A 24,266-nucleotide genomic window follows, 5' to 3' on the forward strand; every position below is an offset into this window, starting at 1 on the left:
ATCTGCAATGTTTCCTCTACAACCCTTGTAAAGGCAGCATCGTTTTACACAGGATTAATTTTACACACTGGGTTACGCACAGAACAGACAATCTCCCCTCCACTGCTACAGGCAGTTCATCAATCACAATCTAGGTTTTCAATGCATAATAGACTGGGCAAAACAATAGCTGAGAACGAAGTTTCAGAGCTTTGGGCATTTTTGAATTATTCAAATATCAGCATTTTCCTCAGAGCACACTGGGGAAATGCCCTGGCATTCTTGTTCACAAGAATCAAGAAAAGCAAGCTGAGCTTTGCTTACATCTCAGAGAGATGCTTTCCTTCACTAAATGAAAAAAGGAGCAAGATCAGCAAGGAAAAAAGGAATATGTATAAAGAATAGCTCATTTTCAACCAGTGGTCTGGAGTAGCTGAGAGATCAAGCAAATACTTTTGCTTCCTAAGAGGTCTACAAACCATAACTAAGGAAAGTTCACAACCTGTAGATTTAAACTGGTAGTCTGTGTATTCCCATTTCTATTTTTCATATTAAAGTCTATATGTGACTACAAATCAAAAGAAAATAGTTCTTCAGAAGGGATTTTTAATCTTTTTGGATGTGTGCTGAATCCAATCACTCAGGAAGGAGAACCTTGGGGAATACCACATAGACATTGCAGAAAGGAAACGTTTCCTCCTAACATTTTTCTTTCAAACAGTTAGCAACTGGCTTATGCCTTAAAATAAAACATTTTATCTCAGCTATAGACATTTACTGGGGGTGACAAAACTGTGTGTTTTTATCGAGGACCAGAAGGTGTTCCTTACGTATCCCTAAAGCACGGGAAGGTTTAACCTATGGCTTCATCATGCAGCGATGTGCCAGACCGAGAAGAGGAAACAGTGCATTTGTGTGCAGGAAAGCTGTACCTGAACTAATAAACCCTCCAGAGAGGTGCTCCATGGCTCTTACACCGACATGTTCCACTTAAATGAATTTTATGCTTGATGCTAGCACCACGAAAGCTGAAGAAAACCTGGTTATTGGGCAAATTGTGTGTGACACCACAGCTGAGATAAATCTGACACATTTTAAAGCATGAAACGCGTATGCGTAAGGTATTTTGGATATACACATACATTAAACTGCAAAGCTGCCGAAGAAACTGCATTTATTTTACAACTTTGATGACTTTATCACTATTATTTCCATTGTTACACCACTAACATTAAGATGGGAAACTGGGACAACTTCTAACACTTCCTCCGTGATAGCTCTCAAAGAACCATGGATTAGGAAGAATGAAACAATAACAGCAAGGTTTAAAAAGACTTCCTTCTCATGAAATTAAGGTTGTCAAAAAATTACATCTGTGAGGCACACAACTGGTAATGCTGCATCCACTAGTGATAGTGGATCCACTAAACCCCACCAGTTCTCAGCCAGTAGGGCTTGATATAACCCTTTGAGGGTATGAAAGAAGTGAAATTCCCCACCACCCATTGCTATAGAGCAATCAGATCTTGCATTTGCCACCAGAAATTTAAAGAGAGGCTTCCATAAACCATTAGTTGCAATTCCTCCCTTTAATTTTGGTCTCAGGGTAAACTTAAAGCACCTGGTTCTGCAGATGGCAAATTAAAAAAAAAGAAAACAAACCCCATACATATTCATACATTATTTTTTAACATTTACAGAACCATGTGTCTCTAAAATATGGGCCATAAGCATACATAAAAACCTTTTCTTGCACATGTTTGGGAAACCCTGCCCTGCTTGCTTGTAGCTTCATTGCTGTGTAGAATCATAGAATAGTTACGGTTGGAAAGGACCTAAAGATCATCCAGTTCCAACCCCCAGTGTAAAGTGTGCTGCTTTAAACCTATTCTGAGAAAGGTTTTACAGCACACCACACTATTTCCTACTACTTAATTTCTTCTGTACAAGAACTCTGTGAAATAATTCAGTTTGTATCATATTTTAGCAGCCCCAAAGCCTCAGGCTAAAGTAAACACAACACATTTCTTCCATCATATAAAGCTAACCCACGCTTTACATTTCAGCCTGTGATAATTGGTGTCATATTATTAGGCTTTATGTAAAGCTCCTATCTTGCCAGAAGTCCATGTGAGGAGTTCAAGCTGAAGTCTGCGCAGAGAACCTGCAGGATGGATGCAAACATCCTTGTCCTGAGGAATATTACATTCCCCAAAGTCCCAGGAACATTGATCTGCATTTCCATCCAGCACAAGATCTTACTCGGACTCAGGACTATATTGCTCTGATGTTGCAGTGCAGAATGTGAGACACATGAAAGGGGAGTTTTGAATCGAAAGACAAGCTGGAATAGAGCAAATGAGAGGAAGCTGCTGAATTCACGCTTCCCACTGCCACAGCCATGTCTTACCCATATTCTGCCTACATAATGATAAGCACAGGCTGCTTCTGCAGATCAGAAGCAAGCCCCTCCTGGGAGCTGCAGTTTTCTCTGTGGTCCTCTACATGTAGATATATTATATATCCTATGTTAGTTAACACTGCTGACAGAATCTGGCCTTCTTTCACTGTCCCAGTGCTTGAGTGTTGGGGTACTTAATGTCAAGGTAATACAGTTAATACAAACTCCCGGTGTTCATGGCAGAATTTTGCCCTCACTGATCCAGGGAAAGCCCTGCTTGAATCTCCCAGTCCTGGGCAGGGTGAGGGGAGAAGGGGCACGGAAATAAAACTGATGTGAGAGAGAAACAAACCATCTGGCATCCAACTCACTGGGCGACTCCTCTTCTACCCACTGGCTATTTGCTCTTGTAATGGCATCTTGCTGCTGGAGCCAGGGATCAGATTCCGGGCCTGGTACACACAGGCAGTGCCGGCTGTATGGATTTCACAATCTCTGGACAGTAGCCAGATATAAATGCATATGAAACAAACAGCCAAGAGGAGAGCAAAAGGGACAAATGAGTGCAGGAGAGTGTAAAGAGCACTGTGTGGACACGCAGCATGAGCAGCTCTGGGAAGCTTCCAAACGAGCAGCCCTGGAAAGGAGTGGAGTCAGCAGGAGAACACACCCCTCTTCATAGGGAGCATCCACGTACCAGAGATGGACAATCTGAGGCAACACAACTGCTGCTTAAGCACATGAAAGCTGAGTGTGAGGCTTTTGAAGAGTAACAGCAGCCTCTCAGAGGATACTACAGCAGTGTTTCCAAAGAGACTCCCTTATGTGGTAATTGGAGCCAGAGCACGAGGCCAGTAGCACCATGCCAGAAGTACTGCAGTTCCCAACTGCCCTCAGAGGAAAAGACGACTGTATCTGAAATCTCCATATTATTTACAAAACATGCATGCCTTCAACTGCCACTGTAAATGTGCAATCAGTGATAACTGACAGGTTTAAGAAGCTGGAGCGGATTGTTCTGCTGCGCATCCCTCTGCAACACTATCTGACTGCTCTGATGTCTCCCCAGTTTTAGATGCCGAGCAGTGAGCACATAGTGGCGGGCTTGCCGTGACTGATAATGGATTATTTGACAAAAGGCCAACATGAGCTGTGTGCTGACTCCAGTTGTGGTGAGGAAGGTATGAGGACTTTTCCAGTCCCACACACAGATAGCATGTCGCAGCAATTATGTTGCACAACTTAAAAGCTATTAACTGAGTGGGAAAAAGGGGCTGGGAAGAAGGCGGATTGTGATTCTTGGATTAAGGCAGTCATCCCTAGAATACAGTTACTGAGAGAATGTGATTGAGGAAGAAGCTGAAGGGGATAACAAATTTCAGCTCACTGAGGGAAGGAAGGACAAAGCCAATCATAACCCCAAATCCTAAGGGAGATTTTTGATTGCTAGGGGAGGTGCTCTCTGGTTTGTTGGGTTTTCCTTGGGTGTTCCATACCCTAGAAACGCAGAGTGGTTCAAAGATCAACCCAGAGAGATCATTTGAATTTGCATCTTCCTTTATTTCTGTGCTGGTTACTAGAGTTGGACAGAACAACCAGAGCTTGCCCTGACTTCTGTGTGCTCCAATATCTCTCTCTATTCCAGCCCTATTTCTCTCTTCTATTTTCTACTGAAATCTGGGGAGGCACAGAGCACCCACTGACTTCACTGGAACCTGATGGGCATTCACCCCCACCTCAGTTATGCTCTCCTGTTTTCAGATCTTCAGGGAAAGACCATGTTTTCTGTTACTTGCTTGTCAAGAACCTTTAGCATCACAAACACCATGAACAGAAATCATCCCAACTGCTGTCCGTCCTCTCTCACAAGAGACAAGGTTTTGGCTCGGTGTCTCATGAGTAGTATAATGATGAAATTAGACACTGTGTCTATGAGTTCCATAGACCAAAGCTGGGCATTAGCTTTACCTTGCAAACCCCATGCAGACAAAAGCAGTATTAGTGAGGTGGACAGACAAGCAGAGCATGACTAGTGGGACACACAAATAACCCATAAAGGAACAGAAGGTCCTCCAAGATCACCTCCAAACATTTTCAAACTGTTGCTTAGAAACAACAGAGCCTCAAGGCTTTAGATGATGCTACAAAGCAAAGGGGAGGGAATCAGGCCTGTCACCTGCTAGTTTCTCATGTTATGCAGCAGACAATCCTTTATGTCGTTCTGGGAATCCTCTTGCAAATGGGAGCTGGAATAGGTTCATATTTCTGAGGTGGGTACTGCGATGCCTGGTATGCAGCTATCTGTCATTTCTTCATTATAGATTTTACAAAAAGGTTCATAAAGATCTAAGCAGAGTATTCTCTTCATCCTTTTTGTTTGCTCCTGCCCTAATTATCTTTGTTTCATAAACTGATAGAATAAAAGAAGGTTGGTAACTGCTAGTCCCACAGTGAGCCAGAAAGAAGCTAAGAGGGAGCAGACTTACATCCAGATGCAAAGGCATCTACAAATCCTTGTAGCAACTGCAGGGTATTTTTGTTATGTGGCATGGATATTATTTGTCCTTTTCAAACAAACAAACAAACAGCTCTTTCCACTTGCTTGCCATATTCCTGTGCCTCCTCCTACTGAAAACACAGATGTTCTTACCCCACCAGTAAATGGAAAAGGGAAAACAAGACATAAATATGTATAATAAAATCAGAAACAGTCCAAGACTAAGCTGTAGGCCATGTTTCCTCTTGCTATGACTATGGAAATTTGGGCTTGATAGTTCCATGCACAGAGTGCCAATTATTCCAAGTATCTAAGATAAAGGCTGCAACTTTACTGAGGTTTTTCTTTTCTACAGCTCTTCAAAAAGGTCAGGATTATTCCGTATTATATTGCCTGCCAAAAAGCAGTGCAATTAAAATAGATGGACAGATTTTAATTTGTAGCAGGCTTCTATTCACAATGGATGTCTGTTTAGGGTACTTGTTTAAAATCTGGTAAAGTTAAATTTGTAACAACAACAAAAAAATAATGGCGTTCTGTGTTTTCATATAATTAATTTATAGCAAATGTTTAAATAGAGATTCTGTTCATAGCATATCCAGCTACAGTGTGTATATCAAAACCAGAGACCAAATTTTCACATTACGGCCTTAAAAGCAAATACCAAGGATGTGGCTGTATGGGAACATTGAAAATACTTCATTAAAGGAAACGCTGTAGTGGCATTGGCTTCCTGTAGGTTTGATGGTGACATGCCAAATTGTCATATGGGAGACATTGGTTTGGGAGTAAGTATCATCCCTGCCTTCCAGGCTGCAATTTAGAAACATGGCATCGGGGTGGAGGTACAGAGGAGGCAAGTCTGACCCTGCTTAAGCCCCTAGCAGAACTCTCGTTGACTTTTGAGCATGCTGGAAGAGCCCCCAGAGAGCAGCTGTGTTTAATCTTCAATTCAAGGGGCTGCAGCTGCACATACAGTGACTCCTCCTGGCACCGCCTTGGACACTTTCTGTGCACACGTGCATGTCCCTGCAGTGCAAACCTGCAGATGAGCAGTGTGGTTAAAGAAGCATTCAAAGTACTTTCAAATTGAAGCAAAAGCCAAAAATACCCCTCCAAATGCAGCACCCGTGGAGGGTATTGAGAAATAGTTCCAACACAGAAGCACTCCAGAAGAGCAAAAGTATATCAACCAATAAAACTTGCGGTGGTACCTTATATCGGAGTGTGTCAAGTTCAGCTGACCAACATGAAGCAGTCTCTCACAGGACAGTGGGTGGTCTCGCATCAGAGAGTTCCCTGTGTGGATGAATAGACCTTGTCTGCAGACAGGTACCGAGCTACTTGTCATCTCCATGTCCATCATGTTCTTCTTCTCGGAGATCAAGTTACAATGATTGTAGCCACCGTTCACTGTCAAAAAACCCCAAAAGAAATTAATAATCATAAGGCTTTGACTGAGAACCCTCCACCCTGACTACTGCTTTGCATGCTCGGTTCGGATCTCCTTGCAAAATTCTTGTAAATGACACGGCAGTGGAAATGAAAGGTTTCACAAGGAAGCAAAAATGAATTGCAAAGGAATGTGGATCTCTCAAGTATGGTTGTTTATTTCTCATTTTAAGTTTTGTGGCTATTTTACACTTCATAATGTAACTCAAAAACCCCTTAGCCTGATAGCTTCATTTCCTTCTGTTTATTTTTATGGTGGAGTCTTGCCTGTGTTAGATTTTGAAGAGCGATGTTTCAGACTCCCTTTATTTTCAGGGAGAGGCACCCTCTGAAAACAGTGACGTAAGTCAAGTTTTTCTTTGCAGACAATTATCATTATGACTTTAGATGGGCATGTTTCTACTTTACTGTCAGGTCAACAGTGTGAAAAACTGTAATTCATTTAGTTTCAATGTATACATTTAACTGTATTTTCCAAGCAAGCTATTATTATCAATGTTAATGCTAATAATAATAATAACATATTTGTCCCTGGTGAATATTACATTTTAACAGAGTTGGTAAAACAGAGTAGAGCTATAGCAATACTCTTCAGAAATACATCTAGAACCACAAATGGCAATCTAGCTAAAAAGAGAGGACAAAGCAGAAACTGAGAGTTTAGATCGCATGGGTCAAACACCAGCAATTCCATTTAACCTAAACCATATTAGTTGGGTTCTTTACCTCTAGTGACCCAGTCAAATACTCATAGATAAGCATATATTAAAGCAGTTGTAAGAAATGTAGCCTTCAGAGGCTAGCTAAAAGTCACAATAGCCATTTCCCATCATTTTCACCACTGTATATGAATTGTGCTTTTAAAATACCACATCTTCAACACAGCCCTTAACATACATGAACCCCCTTTTTCTCTTATGGGCAGCCGCTAATGCTTCTGGACTTGGTCTTTTCCAACCTAAATGATTTTAATCTTATAGCAAAGGCAAGTGGGAGAGCCTGGGTTGCTGTGGTCCTCTATAATGACAGTCAATGAATGCTTTGAAAGAGATGAGAATCACGTTCAGGTTTTTGGTGAGTATAAATGAGAAGAAACAGGTGACTGGGGAAGGCAAAAAAAGTCTCTGGTAACTGGAGAATTTGTGAAAGGGATCACAGCACAAAAGTCCATTCTCCTCCACTGGCTGGGCTCCACAGACTCCCCATCATGCTCCGCAGCACCATTGTGATAGGAAAGCCCTATGGCAGATGAAGATGCAGTGCAGGCAAGCATCCAGACCCACAGAAAAGAGAGGGTACATGTGACACCCAAATTACAAGTTTCATGAGGCATTATTGTGACATTTCCAGAACAGAGTTCCCTGTTTGCAGTGAAACATTTTCAGCCTTTGGCTGATACATTACATTTGTTGACCATTTCTTTATCTGATTTCTATTTTTTTTAAGAAGTGAGAATACTTAAAATTGGAAAAAAAAAAACAATACTGGGATTTTCCCGCCCAGCTCCATCACTATGGCAAGGCAACCCTCAGGAAGTGTTGGCCAGCATCATTTTATATGGACAAAAAGCTCATGTTAAGATTTTTAGGAATAATACACGAGTTTGTATTTAACTATACAAAATGGGCTGTTAGCCTTTGTCCTGGTAATCAATACATATGTTCTAATTATTTCAGGAGTATATTCAGAGGCCTGAATTCACCGATACTGTGTGATCGTTCTGAATGACTAAAGACATGAAGAAACTGTACAGACATGGAGCATCCTCTAGCCTGCACAGGGCAGCCACTTCGGACCAAAGCATTTCAGAAGATCACTCTGGATGCCTTTCAGCTCCTAAGGGGATGTTTGTGACAATTAGCACTGCCCCGGTTGTAATCATGACACAAGTTATCATGATATCCTCTGGAGTCCACAGCTCCATCAGGCTTTATCCCATTCCTATTTTGGCTTCATCCCATCATAATTTAACTCACTTCAAGGCTGATATCTACCTTTACAAGACTGTATAATCAGGCTCCTGGCTGTTAATATGGGTAAATAAATGAAGCATTTAAAGGGTATCTAAATACAGTGTTGAACACTGGTGAAATAAGTTCTATACACTTTTAAAGTGCATACACTAACAGAAGTTGGTAGATCAGTCATATTGAAAATACCCAGTTCACAGTTCCTCTCCCTTTCCACCGGCAGTGGAATATATTCAAGATGTATCTTCCCTCCAAAATACTACAGATTCTTTTTAAATGTTTAAGACTTATACTGGATTTGTAATAAAAACACTTTCTTTCTCAAATTCATTCCCCCAAAAAATACAAGTCTGAAATTCATTAGAGCTTTCTAGATATTCATTTTATCAATTTTATCATATTATCCAAACAGTGAAACTTGAAGCCTCCACCAAAGTTCAGCAACACCAACTGTAGCACACACCAATACCTATTTATGTGAGGATGGAGATTTCCTAGAATAACATGAACATTATCCCTGTGCTGTCAAAACTTATTATCTTCTCTTACAGCTGTCAAATCAGAGAATACATTTTCCCCCTGCAAAGGAACAGAACACTCATGCTGTATCTCTGAAACTATGTCTTTCAGCCAATCCACTGTACATTTGCCTTCACAAAGCACCTTACAGAGTTATTAACAAGACTAGAAGTTTCTCGCACAATAGTGCCTTGAGCGAAGTCACACTTGCCTCAGAGCCCTCTGAAATGTGCCCACCACATGGGAGTTGGAACAATGACAGGCAAGGAACAGCACCAGCCCCACAGCAAGTAAAGTAAGAATCGAGAGGTTGCCTCTGAACACAGACAACCAGAGTCCACGTTCAAGCACACGTGAAAGCAAATTCGTTGCCTCTGAAGAGAAGGAGAATAGTCTGGTTTACACCAGTGTAACTGAGAACAGAATCTGGCCTTTTGAAAACTAGCTGGTTTATAGAATATTAATATCACTGGCTGGCATACACAAGATTTAAGCATTTTCCATGTCTGGAACTTGAGCTCTTCTTTCACTGGCATCAAGGGGCCTTTAACTTACATACTGTAACTCACCAATAACAGATGAAAAGAGCACATGCTCCCTGCCTTATACCAGAGGGTTCACCCTGCTTTCAGTACAACCATAGCTATTTCATAAATCCATATAAAAAACTAATCCTAATTTACAGAGAGTAAATCTAATAAAAGCAGAGTGGTTTCCAGAAGGATCGCTTGGAAGCAGAATCCATCAAGGTAACTTTTGTCTTTCTCTTTTTCTGTCCTGCAGTTTTGATTTATACCTTTACATTTAAGTGTTCGTGGAGGGAACGGAAGAGTTGATACAGTAGTGTGCAAAGGCTGCAATGAGGCAATTCCTTCCGTATGAGTAATCACGTTGGTTAAGTTTTGGATATCTTGCTTCTTTTATTCTGGGGCAACTGACTTTGGGGGAGACTTTTCTTGATTTATGCCAGATTAAGACATGTGAGTATTGGTCCCATTGACTGCAGTGAGGCTACACACCTCACACTGGTCAGGATCTGCAGAGTCAGCCCTATGTGTCTTGCTAGGGGTGAATTCTCCCAGAGGAAAACAGAACATCTCCCTCACACAAAGGGAAACCTGTCTGTGTAACAATGAGATCAGCATTTAAAACAACCCTACTAAAGGGCAGCAGCTCTCTTTCATCCCTGGAGAACATCTTGTTTACCATCCAGGACGGCTTCACTCTCGCTGATAAAATTAGCTATTAAGGCTAAGAAGGTAACAGCAAGAACTTCCCAGAAGGGCAATTATTCAACAATAAACACATGTTGCAGTGCTTTGGAGTTTACCTCATTAAGGCCAATGAACAAATAACTGAAATGATGCAGAATTGAAATGACTCATGTTCGAAATAGAGATAGATTTGAAGTATTTGCCTAACATACTTCGATATCCCCAGAGCATTTTGGGGTTTGTGGCGAAGACCAAACTAGGTCATTTGACTTTTTTTTTTTCTTCTTACTGTTTCTTCTCTTTAATTACTTCATTTTATTAAAAAAAAAATTAATTTGCCATTCTTGGTTTTGTTTGGATGTGATGTCCAAAATCTACCACGACAACACTGAGAAATGGAACGCTGTTACTGGCAGCTGGATGAGTCACGTGAGAGTGAAAGACCAAACAGTACCAGATTGTCTCAAACAAGTGAAAATCAGCCACGCTACAAGAGGCCATCAGAGCCCTCCACTGAGAGAGAATGATTAACTCAAAAGGTGCCAATGCAGCAAAGCCATGTACTGTAGGGAAGAGACTGAACCCGTACTCAGCAACCCATTCCACATAACTAGAGCTGAATAATCTCCATTACTGTATGGCTGGAGTGACTGACACAGCTCCTATACAGTCAGCAATTTAAGAGCATCAGGAGAGATGCACAGCATTAGGCTGCCTGCTTGAACGCTTTAACAAATGAACTGAATGCTTTCAAAACACTGAATCTTCAAAACGCTTCATGAACATAGAGCATTTTCAACAACTAAATCAACACTTTTGCAAAGTTTAGTATGCCTGTCATACCATTCTCTATGGTAAATGTGAGGGCTTTTAAAGCCTTTACCCCAATGTAACATTGTTATTTCACTTATATCTTCAAGCTCCTAAAATGATATCTTCAACATGGACTTCCAGACCTCGGCTTTGACAGTCTAAAGAGGGGATGTTCAGAACTTTTTCTGACCTCTTTGCAGTCATTTGCACCATCAGGTACACAACAGATCTCTAAACATTCGGGCTTTTCACCCCTTGCAAGATTAAAGTTCTGCACATTAGGAAGTCTTTGCAATAATCTGTAATTCAGTAGAAGACTTTCAATGTTTGAATATGAAAGATTAGCACTTTTGAATCATACAGATGAGATGTGGTCCCAGATTGGCTGACCATGACTTTTCATGCAGGTGAATGTATGCTCTCACAAAGCTTTGTGAGCTCATATATTCTTTTTACAGGTTAAATTTTACCCTGCGTATTTTTGGAAGTTCTCTCTGTGTTTTGATTTCATCTCTGTGTGATACCAATATTGTGCCCCACAAGGTTTCCTTCCTGCGTTAGAGGGCAACAAGAAATGCCTCAGAGTTGAATAGTCCCAGAGCTTTGCATTAAGGTGCAAAATGCCTTTCCTGTTCCATTAATTCAGTCATATCACAGAATCACAGAATGCTTTGGGTTGGAAGGGACCTTAAAGCTCATCCAGTTCCAAACCCCTGCCATGGGCAGGGACACCTTCCACTAGAGCAGGTTGCTCCAAGCCCTGTCCAACCTGACCTTGAAAACTGCCAGTTAATAATAACTGAGTCTTCTGTGTTGCACAGGTAGTAAATGCATGATGCGAACATCATGCTGAGGAAACAACTACACAACCACACAGCTAGTGACTACCAATCAAAATCAAGATTCTATGGAAAAGTTACTCAAAGTGTTCAAATAAAATTGCACAATTCTTTTAGCCCCTTGGGCAGCCCATGGGGTCAAACATCCTGACTTTCAATGTGACCATTTGTCATGAACAACTCCTTTGGTTCATTTACGCTCAAAGGAAAGCAACAGTTTTTTCTCCAAAGCAATGAGATCTTCAAGTCTCTTTTGTTACTGTTTTGTCCTTACCTGAGAACTGAAGTAGTTAGCAATAACAGCACTGAATTTTCACTGCTGCATTCAAGAGTTTGTATCTCAAAGACTAACAAAGCAGCTCACACCACAATTCCAGGTTCACCTTAGACCTCTGTATCAGTTACAACTTGTTCACATTTTAAGGCCTGTTTCATACAGCTGGCAGGGACTTGGCTTCGTTTTTTATACTGCTTGTATACTATCTTAATAAAAACACAGTAAGTGAGAGCCAAAAGATTCTTTATTACAGACCATACTGTATCGTGAGAGTCAAGTGAAAACCCAAATTGTCCTACATATGTGTATCACGTGTAGGTGGCAGATCCTCTGCCTAGTTGAAGGGGATACGAAGCTTATAAAAGATTAGGGTTAAAACCAACAGCAGTCAATGAGACTAGAATAAAAAAGAAGGATCTCTTTCCTCCACCATGCTATAAAATCCTATAACAGAAATACTTATTGCTTTACTTACACATTGATGTATGAGTGAAGACAGAAGGGCTAAGAAAACTCTTGTAATCTAAAACAACCCAGATAGTGAAATAAATTGTCAAGTATCAATCTTAAAAACTTGTGAAAGATAAATACAACCCATGTGTGTCTTTCCAGTCAAAGCTGGACCCTAAGTGTTGGCTACATCTATATTTGTTATTTCACGTTCAATTTATTTTTAAAACAAGTAATTTGGATTGCATTTTATTTCTGCTCTGTGGAATCTCTTTTTTTCAGACTCCACACAGGATTTTGGAAGAGTGAATGACTTGGGCTGGCATTCCCGAATAAAGCAGCGTGGTTGATTTTATATCAGTCTAACTTAAAACAATTTGAAAGCATTTCAGTAGTTTAGAGATCTGTAACCTTTTCACCCTCAAGTATGTGGATACATATGGCTCCCATATCTGACTTTCTCGTGGTATTTTAAAGGTAATCTTGGAGTCCAAGAGGCAGGAGAAGAACGCAGTAACAATACACTACATCTTTCAGTGCTAACATGGCTTGCAATGGTTCGTAGTTTAGGTTTCCAGCAGAGACCTTCACAACACTTTCTGAAGTTAGCAAGTACAGCCAAGATTCAGGAAAACACATGCCATGTGCTTAGGTTCCAGTGACTTCACAGCCTTAGCTGATGTTCTGAGTTATGCTCTAGATGTGTCAGAATATAACCATTTTAGGTAACAGTGAATAGATTGACAGAGAAATAAAATAACTCTCTGCTATCACAAGGAGTCTCTCATTCCACTCAATTTTGAAACTCAGCATTCTTGCCTCCCTATCTGGATCTCAGACCTCTAAGTTATGCCCCCAAACAGAGCTGAGAACAGACTGAAAATGACCATTGCCCTCTTTTGTGGCAATCAGGACAAAAGCTTCTGGAGCCTGACGAAACACAGGTCTTGTCATTACATTCATTGTTACGTAGTCTCCTCAGCTTGGAATCACCTTTTGCCTGTTGCCAGGCAATGTGCAAAATATTATTCTCAGCACATCTGGCCTTTTTTGTGGTCAGTTATCCTTCCTCACTACTTGGATTGTAGTAACAGGGGGAAAAGACATTAAAATAAATGTTTTAGGAAAATATTAAGCTCAACAAACATTATTTTAATTAAAAGGAAATCCTAAAACCCACCTAATGGGCACTTGGAGAATATAAGCTCAATGTAATGAAATTCGATGTATTTCTTTTTCCTTTTTTTTAAGAAGCCTTGTGTTTGGAATGGTTTAATTCTCAGTATTTCTGATAGGTTGGATATATCCTTATGATCCTCCTTGCCCTGCCAAATACAGGAGAACAGAGGCTCCTGCCTCCGCCACCTTATTAGTAACCATGTTCAAAGGAGATGGATATACAGGCATTGGCACCATTCTCCTTTCCCACCTCTCCACTCATCTCCATCTTCCTTTCATTTCTACGCTCAGTTTGCAACCCTGTCTTCCACCACCACCTTTAACCTTCTCTACCTGTGCCTCACCTCCCAGTACATGTTCCAGGATGCCATAGATGCAAGACTGCTGCTGCACTGTACAAAGCTGGCTCTACCAAAGTCATTGTCTGATTTAGATTCACAAGGTTTAACCCTAGCTGAAGCTGGTCACTCCATCTGGGTACCAACAACTGTATTTTTCAATCTGAGCAACACACGTAACACACAGAGGCTGCTGTCAGTCTGTCTGGTTTAAACTCCCTGCTCTCACACATGAGCTCGACCAACAACCTGTGCTTCCAGGGACCAGCTCAACTGGGACAAATCAATCTACACACCCCAAATGAATGCCACTGTGCATACTGGTGTAAGGTATAAGGCAACTCTACACCGTTTAGGGTTAAGTACACACTCACCTGCCCTTGTGCCCTTTGGTTTGTCTCTTTTGTTGCTCTAAATGGACACCGGCAGGGTTTTCACTGCAGCCTGTAGTTAGACAAGGCCTGTAGGTTAAAAGAACTCCAGAGTGACTCTTTCGAGACAGAAGTTCACATCTTTTCTGATGAGGGTACTTGCATTATTCCTATTGTAAACATGCTTTCATCACGATTCTATGACCCCATTGAGAAGACAGGGTCTTACCATACATGCACGTTCGAGAAAATCTATTCCTTTGGGGTTTTTTCCTCTCAGCATTCACTCATAGCCAGAGCATGCCTACCATGAACCGCCAGTGGGTTATTGCTTTCCCATTTTCTTATTAAACCGTGAACTTTTAAACTCCCAGATCCCCACTCCCCTATATTTTACTTAGTCCATTTAGCCTCTCTTTTCCATGGAAGTTCTAGCCAGCAGACCATGTAAAGACTCTGCAGGGGTATATGTTCTCCCAAACATTTGAAACACAAGGATGTGCAGGGAATGAAAGCTGGGGATTTGCCATATGGCACCTCACATGCATCTTGTATAAACATATATGTCCATCTCCCAAGAAGGAATTTTATGTCTGCCTGGCTCAGCACTACACTATATACATTAAAAAGGTAAAAACCCCATCACCCAATGGAATACAACAAAAATGATGTCGTGCTTGAAGATTCAGAAGCCTGGAAGTGTCACCAAGTCAGGAAAGGCCACCGAAGCTACCTGCTCCAAAGGGAATCACTGCAGATCACACAGAGTTATACAGAAATGGTAAACTTTAAACAAAGGGGGAAGCTGGTTATTATAAAGCATTTTGTTCTTTTCAGTGCAAGCTAGACAGAGGAAAAGGTCTGGTGGGATGTGGATGCACAACACTTAGTCTTAAGGACCTATTTCTGATGCATATATTTAGAAACCAGTCTACTCATAGTCCAAGGAGACAGAATGACTCATAATAGGAATCACTGGGAGTCTAGAACTAACTTTCCATGTTGCTATGTGATAGGAATGTTCCAACATGTAAAGGGAAGACAATGGAGGGGAGCTAGTTAACCTGCACATCAGCTTCCAGCAATAGGTTGTCTTCCTTTTGATGGCCCTCCAAAAGTGCGGATTAAGCTCCTTTTCTATGAGAGGCTTCATGATTCTCTCCTCTCTACTGACATCTTCATTCCAAGCTCACTTGTTGTAGGAGCTTCTTGGAGACATTTTTTCCTGGGTCTTTACAAATCAGTGATGAAAAACTACAGTGAAAAGGCATTTGATTGCTGAAGACTATACATTGTCCTAATGCAGCTTGCATTGCTTTCTCCATTCTCTTGTTAAGAAGGAGACATCTTCACGTAACATGACCTCCATCTATAGTCACTACAGCTCTCTCACACTTACCAAGTAACCTACATCACTATCAAGCTCTTCCTGCCCTTGCTTAAAATAATTACAATGAAAATTCAAATTGCTACCACAAATAGGCAGTCATTGCACCTACACAGTCTCACAGTCTCTTTGATCATTTGACACTTGACACCTAATACATTAATGGCTTCTTTACAGCTTAGAATTAACGCTGCCAGCAAGAAAATTCAAGACAAACAAACAGTTTGCCCAATACAAGCTGAAAAGAGCAACAGCCTACCCCTGCTACTCTTCACTTGCTTTTTTCATTGTTTGTCATTGCTTTCTGCCAAGATTTTGGCGTTATTTCAAGACTTGATTTGAAATATATTTAACACCAAGTGACTTGCAATGTCATTTTCTATTTTACCAGAATTATGCTTGGGACTAGATCTATGTAAGTAGAATTAACCCTTCTGCACTCATTGCCAGTGAACAGCCTCTTGCAGGCTCTCCACAAGAGTACACTTCTCCCTAACTTTACACAAGTCTGAGGATAGCAGTTACGTATATTGTAGATACATGCAGTGCGTGTTAATCATAGACCTTAATGTTATCACCTGTAAGGACAGTAGCAAATGTGAGTTATTGGTGCAATAAATACCTATATGAAATGTAACACAGTAAGAAGAAAAACTGTCTTCTCCTCTACAACTTATATATAACTCATTCAAGTATCTATCCAAAACAGAGCAGCTTCAGACAAGTGGGAGGATGGAACATCTTGACTGTATCAATCTCCTTTAAGAAAGTCAGATTCGGGTGATAACCATACCACCCTCACCATTACCTGCTCTTCTGTGGGGTTTGTTTTAGCAGACTGTGGGACAGGATCAGAATGAAGCTATTGTGGAATCTGTTGTGAAGAGGTAAAGGTGCAGAGAAGAAGAAAAGGAGAGATGAGAAAGATTAAAGAGTACAAGGGCTGCTACAAAAGGGATAGTTCTCACTGAATGGTGCTGGCTTATATGAACACTGAATAAACAACAATTAGAAGTTTAGCTCCTGCTAAAAGGCCTCTGTGAACCTTTGAGTGATGACAGCGGGCAGTTGCTATGGATTAGGAGGTATATAGAGCATTCTACTTTTATTTATCATCAATGCCTTCTACATCCTTCTGTGAACTGGGCCTGCACTTTCAACAGGAGTCATAAGGTATCTCAGTGCTTACATGAAGCTGGATATGCCAGTGAAGAAACAGATACATAAATGTCATTGTAATCACAAAAGGCCCTTTACTCGGATACACAGATTGTGCAATCACAGAAACCAGGGCTGGAAGAGTCTTCAGAAGGTGATTTAGTCTACCCTGTGTCTCAACAGCATAATCCAATCTCACAGATTTAATGAGGTGTTTGGCCAATGTGTCCTTTACAGCCTCCAGCAATTCCTCAGCATTCCCAGCAACCTATTCACTTGTTTAACTTGACCAAATTTTTTCCTTCATGTCTAATTTGATGTCCCCTTAGCACAACTTGGTCTGTTACGTACTGTCCTGTCCAAACTGGACATGGGGAAGAGTCTGTTATCTTGCCCTCCATAGCAACCTTTTATGTCTTTGAAGGCTCCCTCCACTCAGCCTTCTCTTGCCAGCACTACACAGCCCTCATTATTTCAGATTTTTCTCATAAATCATGCTATCCAGAGCTCTGATCTCTTCCCTCTGTCTCCTTTCTGAACTCTTCAGCAGACTGGAGAGTTCAGACTTAATACTTTTTGTCCCCTCCACATTTTACATTGTCAGATCCTGTTCTTCGCAGATGGTAGCAGGTACACGCCTCCTTCACTGTGAGGCAGCAAGGAAGCAGCACAGTGGCAGTCAGACACAGCAGTTAAATCTCATCTAGATTACTTTATCTTGTTTCTTGGCTAAGACACAGAAGAACAAGGCTAATTAACCTTTTGTATGACCCGGTTTTCCTGTTGGTTCTTACTGCTGCATTAAACTGCTCTCTGAAAAACACCTAGAAATCTCAGTATAGAACTCACCAAATGCATTCATGCAGAGGTAAAAATGGTCTCCACCGAGGTCTCATCACTCCATAATTCAACTTAGCAGCATAAAACACTAAACAAAAACTCCCAGGAAAGTGCACATACTTGCACACTGTCCAGATTCCAGTGTTATGGCATTCTCAAAACTCCAATTAGGGCTAACTCTTCAGATTTACAGCACTTTTTCTGCTGACTATCCCCACCATCAAGAATACATGAAGAGCATGAAATCATTCTAACACACTGATCTAACTGATCCAGTTAAACTGAGAGTAATCATATTGTCTCCAGGTCCAGTTCTGGTTTTGTCTTGATTGTCAATCAGGAGTCACTGCAATAGGCATTGAAAACTAGAAAGTGCAAGATCAGACTTACAAAATCTTCTAGAACTGAGTATCTGAAGATGCACAACAGAGGGACAAATTCTAACATCTCCATTTTAACAACAGCTTCCAGTGCTCAATTAGAGATACAGATGCTGCAGCCAGCAACTCAGTAAATACTGTTGAATGATCTTCTACTCAGACCAGATTTGAGGGCCTCAGACTGTTACAACTCTGGGCAGACATCCCACTCTTCTTCTCTTGCCTATCATCTTGGCACACTGCTAACCTTGATAATGCTGGATGAGGATTTATATCTTGAATGTGCATTTTAATGTGAATTTAGTGCTGGAGAAAAATGACTGGTGAAGAGCTGTGGAGATGGAAATGTTCCCATAGCAGGTAAAGTGTGGTTAAAAGGTGTGCAAGGTTCCCTAAATGACCCAAGAGACAGAAACTTGCTCTATAAGGACTACTTCAAAGTGGGAAATGGAGATCCTATGGGGAAGTAACTGAGTTTGGGAATAACAAGCATAGCACAGAAATAGAGAGCAACTTCCAAAGACCACACAGTTTACTGGCTGAACCCAGCCAGAATGCCAGTGAACTTGGTGGATTGTATTTCTTGTGGGATATCTGCATCCAGTTTAACCACACGCTGCTGGATCTAGAGTGCATCTTTTAGAAAGACATCAAATCTCAAAGTGGAATCTCTACATGATGAAAAATTACTTCTGCAGCAGTTTGTTCCATGTTTCTCAGCATGAATTTTATATAGCTTGAACTTGTTTGACTTCAGCTCCCAGGCACTGGGTCTCATTATGCCTTTGTGTGCTAGATTAAAACACAAGATATACCTGGTACTTTCTGCATCTGTTAGACTTTTCTTCAGTGACTAATTGCCCTTCTCTTTCATTTTCTTCTGGTATAGTATATTCTCCAGATCATGCATCATTTGTGTGAATCTTCTCTTAAACACAGTTTAAGGGAATTTAAGCCAGTTTTTCCAAGGAACCTTGTTAAATTGTCAACACTAGAACAGCACAGCTCTAGAACCATTAACAACATAAGACAGCAGCGTTGTTTTGCTGCTTCTGCCTGCTACGTGCCTAAACAGAGCCCTCCAATTTCATATTAACTGTTATTCTGCTGCAGTATGGGAACAGGAACTCTTGTTCAGCATATTCTTCATGTTTTACCTGAAGCTGCCTGGCTGGGTCCTTTAATCCTCTCAGTTTGGAGGAAGGGGGAAGGATGGTTACTCTGGTTTTGTTTGTACGTGACTTTATTACAAGTCTCTGCTAAGAAACAGAATAAAGTCACCAAATTATACTACTGTGCCTCCAAACCTAATGACCCAAAAGTTCTGCTGTCGATGGGCCTAACTCAATAGGCACCGCTGAAAACAATGGAGTCCCCCAGTGTGTGACCAAAAAAGAAATAACATTTTAAGGAATGTAGCAACTGCAGAAGCTCAGTAACCACTTATGAAACCAACCATTTGAATTTTTTGTTTACAGGCAAAAAGAGCTCCAGCAATAGAGCCAGCGAGTGTGAGATTTCTGTTGTTTTAATTATGCCTTTCTTAGGTTTGCCTTGTTTGGTTTAGCACAAGTTCTGCACAATACATCTAAACCCTATTTTGTGAAAGACAGCAGAGAGGGAGTAACTGAAGCCATTTAAAACTAAAGGAGCTGGAAGCTGAACGTGTGTGCCAGCCGAGCCCCACGGTAAGCCATGGCCTTTTACAGCTAAAATGACTGCCGAAGGAGCAGAGTACAGCTCATGAAAATCCATGTTACCTGGCAGAAATCCATGTGATCCTAAGTGCACACTGACTAAAAAATTAGAGGAGATGGAGGAATGCAACCTCTGGAAGTTCCCAAAAAAAAGAACTTCCAGAGGTTGGAATTTTTCCTTCTCACTGTCATAGCCCTTCATTAGCACAGCTCCTGGCAAGAGGGAAAAGGTGAAAGCAGTTCAGCTCCAAAATCACTACTTGGGATGTGACAGAGGCAAATATCATGCATTATTTGCACTGTAAAGCATTAGCAGTAGCTTTCCAACAAGCAAAGTGAGGAAAAAAAAAGAGACTAACAACAACAAAGCTGGGCCACTTCAGAGCATGCTGCAGGCATCTCTAAGCTGCTGTGCCTTGAGCTACCAAGTCCTCACTCTGCAGGATAACACGGGGTGGGCTTCCTACCCCCCAGTAAAAAGGTCTGTCACCAAAAGCTATCTTAGGCTGGGTCCATGGCTAGGCTGGCAAAACCACTCAGAGCCTGGTTCAAAGGCAAGCCCAGATGCCGAGCCCTGTGCTGCCCGCCACATGTGCTTACTCAGTGGCTACGCTTAGGAAGACCTACGCTCTCCACAAACACCGGGATGTGTGCTGCAGTGACTAGTCCCACACCAGCAAGAGTGGCTTCCCAAAGCTCAGGTCTACATCCCCTGTATGTCAGTGTGAATTTCCCTCAGTGTGGAAAAGCAAAGTATCTTGTTTCTGTGTAATTGAATCCCAGCCATGTATATACAGCTAATGACTAGTTACACCACACATAATGAAGAGTCACGTTTTGCTAATTGCATAGAAAATAAACAAGCTAAAAAAGAAAACAATTACTGGCTTTGGTAGGAATCTCTCTTGACCTTCCTTCTGGACTCAGATCCTTGCTGCTTAGACTGCTACACATTACAGTCACTGTCGGGTGCATGCACAGCCTGCTCTGGTTTTGCTTTCCCTTTAATGCCCTCAGGATCATCCACGGCCTGTTTCCTCACACCCACTTGACTGCGGTGCAGCCACGGCAAAGGAGCTATCCTCAGCTTTTACTTCTGAGGTACAAGTAGAGTTTGTCTAAAACAGACATGCTATGGCAAAGCTGTGAGGAAGCCTTATGCCCTCAGCACTGGAAAGGGAACCATTCTTTGTGCGTACAGCGAGAACTGCAATTCTACAACGTGCCCTGTTATTTGTTTATTAATATTGCCAAAGCATAACAGTTTATAATGCAATTGCAGTTTATTCTGCACAGGGATGATAAAAAATATTACTCCTGCGTCAGAAAGTTCACATCCAAAGAGGCTGACAGATAACAAGCAACAGAGCACAAAGGAATGATGAGCCTGTGCCACTCAGCACAGCAGCAGCGGCCTTGGCACAACTGTAATGGTTGGCAGGAGGGAAAGTGGGGAAGAGGCAGGGAGAGACCTGACACCCATACACAGCATGCTCTGCCTCTGCTCAGAGCTAAGGGAATCCCTCGCATTTTCATATCAGAGCTTTTACTAAAGAAGGAAAACAAATCCCTCCTAAACATCTCATTATCTGGTGACCTGTCTCCCTCTGCCCTCCGATAGTCTGAGGTAAGCACCGTGTCACAACAGTGTATCCAGAGGTGACACGGTGGCCTGCACCCTCCGTCTGTGTGTGTGGGTGCTGTGGGTCCTCTCTTCCAGGGAAGCAGCAGCTAATCAGTTGTTTCAGGCATGGCTGGACAGGGACATTTTATGTGGAGAAGTGGAAGAAGAAGGGGAAAGAAAAAAAGAAGGGTAGGGAGAAAACAAAGAGACAAAAAGTGGGACTTATGAGGGAGTTACACTGACAAGTGGCTGTGGGGATAATGACCCAGCCAGAGTCCATGTGCTCTTATAAAAAACACCCAACAAACCCCAGCATCTGGTAGTTCAGCTGTGGGTTTCCGCTGTTTATTTTTCTATTCCAGTGCTCTCATCCCTATGCACTGCCTGTGCCTGGCTCTGTTAAGCATTCCAAATGCTCCAGAGTGTAATTGAAAGAATAAAAACCCCAGGCTCAGCATCAGGCACGTACAGAAGAAAATGAAACTGCTTAAATCCTTTCTTACATTGAGGAGAACACAACCGATAATCCTCCAACACAACACCAGGCAGGGCTGAGGTAAATGCAAGCTAGGAATGTCATGACTTACCTGAACTGGTGATTGCACACATGAACATCAGGTTATTCTCTTCTAACAAGTACGAACCATGACCGACCCCTTGGATGCACAGGGAGGAGCAGTTACTCCAGTGAGCTGTCCAGAGGATGGATCCTGTTCATCAGGTTCTCCTAATTTCAAAGAGCTTAGTCCTTTCTCTACTTCTTTCCTCCCTCTTCACCTTCATACTGATAATCTCAATTACAAAACCCAACATAACCACCCTGCCTCTGCGAGTTACTGTCTGCCTACTTAAAAAATTCAGTCTCTGACATCACTACATGGATGATGGGACTCTTCATCGGGGACTGTAGCAATAGGACAAGGTGTAATGGGTTCAAATTAAAACAGGGGACGTCCAGGTTGGACATAAGGAAGAAGTTCTTTACTGTAAGGGTGGTGAGGCACTGGAATGGGTTGCCCAAAGAAATGGTAAATGCTCCATCCCTGGCAGTGTTCAAGGCCAGGCTGGACAGAGTCTTGGGTGGCATAGTCTGGTGTGAGGTGTCCCTGCCCATGGCAGGGGGTTGGAACTAAGGTCCTTTACAACCCAAACCATTCTATGATTCTATGATAAGTCATCAAAGGTAGCTCCATGCAGCTAAACAAACAGACTGCTGCACCTTCAATCTGCTTTTTCCTTTAACTCTCACTGACAGTCCCTATCATGAGGTATCGATAACGTAGACTTCATCTCTGACTTGGAACTCTCAGCCCTCACTTCACTTCCAGGTCTTTCTGTAGAATAGTCCTAAAGCAATGACTTCCTGATCTACCCATACTGCCACCTCATCCATCCAGCTCCCCCATCACCTTTGTTGCTATCACAGAATCACAGAATGGTTTGGGTTGGAAAGGACCTTGAGATCTAGTTCCACCGCTCGGCCATGGGCAGGGACACCTCACACTAAACCATGTCACCCAAGGCTCTGTCCAACCCGGCCTTGAACACCACCAGGGATGGAGCATTCACAACTTACTTGGGCTGTTGCTAATACATCCTCTTATGTCATCTTCATTCATGTAATATTCCCCCGCTCATGGTCATGCAGACTAGTGTAGGAATAAACCGAGACACAGGGACAATCGGGATAAAAAAATGCAAGGTGGGTAAGGCTGTTCTGACAAATAAAACAAGCCCATGCAGCTATGATTAAAAAACATGGGAACCCTGAGCTCTATGTGTACTTGGTGAAGATTTCTCTCTTACAGCTCTGGCAGAACTACGCTTGTAGGGCTCACCACATGGCACCTAGGTCGTTGCTGTACCACCCCTGCAATGCACTATTTTCCCACTATTCCAACTCCATAGCTCAGAGTCAGGAAAGGAGCAGGGGTCAGTGCCTGAAAGGCAGAGTTTAGAGAGAATCCCAAAGTTGAGGCTCCCTTTCTTTACGTTTCAGTTTGGCAAAGACACATTCTGCACCTGACCAGCAGCACTGTTAACTGCAACCGGTCAAAATCACTGGAGAAGCTCATTCAGTGACAATTCCCATTCTCTGCAATAATTACTCTGTTCTTATGAAAGAAGTTACCTAAACGCTGTGCTCACGGCTACAACAAGAACATTCCCTTCACTTTTAGAGATGCATGATATTGAAAGCAGATGTACCCAACTGAACCTCTCTTTTTTGCAACGTACTGTAAATGTTTTTAAAATGTGCCTCTGGTACAATGCATGTCAAACAGTCAAATTCAAGGTAAAAAGTGTTGCCAAAACCAGAAGACAAATGAAGCTTAAAATCAGTTTTGACAGATTAAATGGAGACACTTTGAATCCATAAATCAGACGGTCAGTCCCTGGGAAGTTAATAATGAATGTATTTTCTCCCCATATTTATTATCCCAAAGATATCTGGAAAACCAAGCCAACATCAAAAGCAAATTTGTACCTCAGTGTCTAAAATACTTCACCCAAGTGGCAGAGAAAGTATGAGCAAGTTCATCTCCCAATATTTGCTTGTTCTGAAGGCAGATGAAAGACTAATATTTGTACATAAAACAGACAACTTCCCCCTTTCAGAATCATTCTCTAAACTAAACATTTGAGCTCGGCGCATTTTCGATATCGTGCGACTCGGCGTTCACAAACCAGTGGATATCTGGATCAGGGTTTTTAAGGGTTGTTGTGAGCAAACGGGCATCTGTTTCAAGTTGCTTTTTGGGGGGGGGGGGGGAATTATGTTTCAGAAGGGAAAGAACACGAGGAAACAAAACTTTATTCTACCTTCTGTGCAATCTGGTTGGTTTCATCGGGTTAATTTCTTCCCATGTAAAAAGATGCA

General features: G+C 41.9%; 1 protein-coding gene across 7 annotated transcripts in view; it reads right to left on the reverse strand.

Annotated features, from left to right (window-relative positions):
• Positions 1-24,266, reverse strand: part of GLIS1 (GLIS family zinc finger 1) — a 197,502-nt gene that overhangs the window by 100,395 nt on the left and 72,841 nt on the right. For all 7 annotated transcript variants that reach the window (XM_062623075.1, XM_062623074.1, XM_062623072.1 and 4 more), the window contains one exon: positions 6,092-6,290. In XM_062623075.1, coding sequence (XP_062479059.1) covers positions 6,092-6,290 — 199 coding nt within the window. The remainder of the gene's footprint in view (positions 1-6,091; positions 6,291-24,266) is intronic.

Source organism: Pezoporus occidentalis, unplaced genomic scaffold, assembly GCF_034315485.1.
Source record: "Pezoporus occidentalis ecotype Australia unplaced genomic scaffold, CSIRO_AGI_Poc_V1 ctg25, whole genome shotgun sequence".
NCBI lineage: Eukaryota > Metazoa > Chordata > Aves > Psittaciformes > Psittacidae > Pezoporus > Pezoporus occidentalis.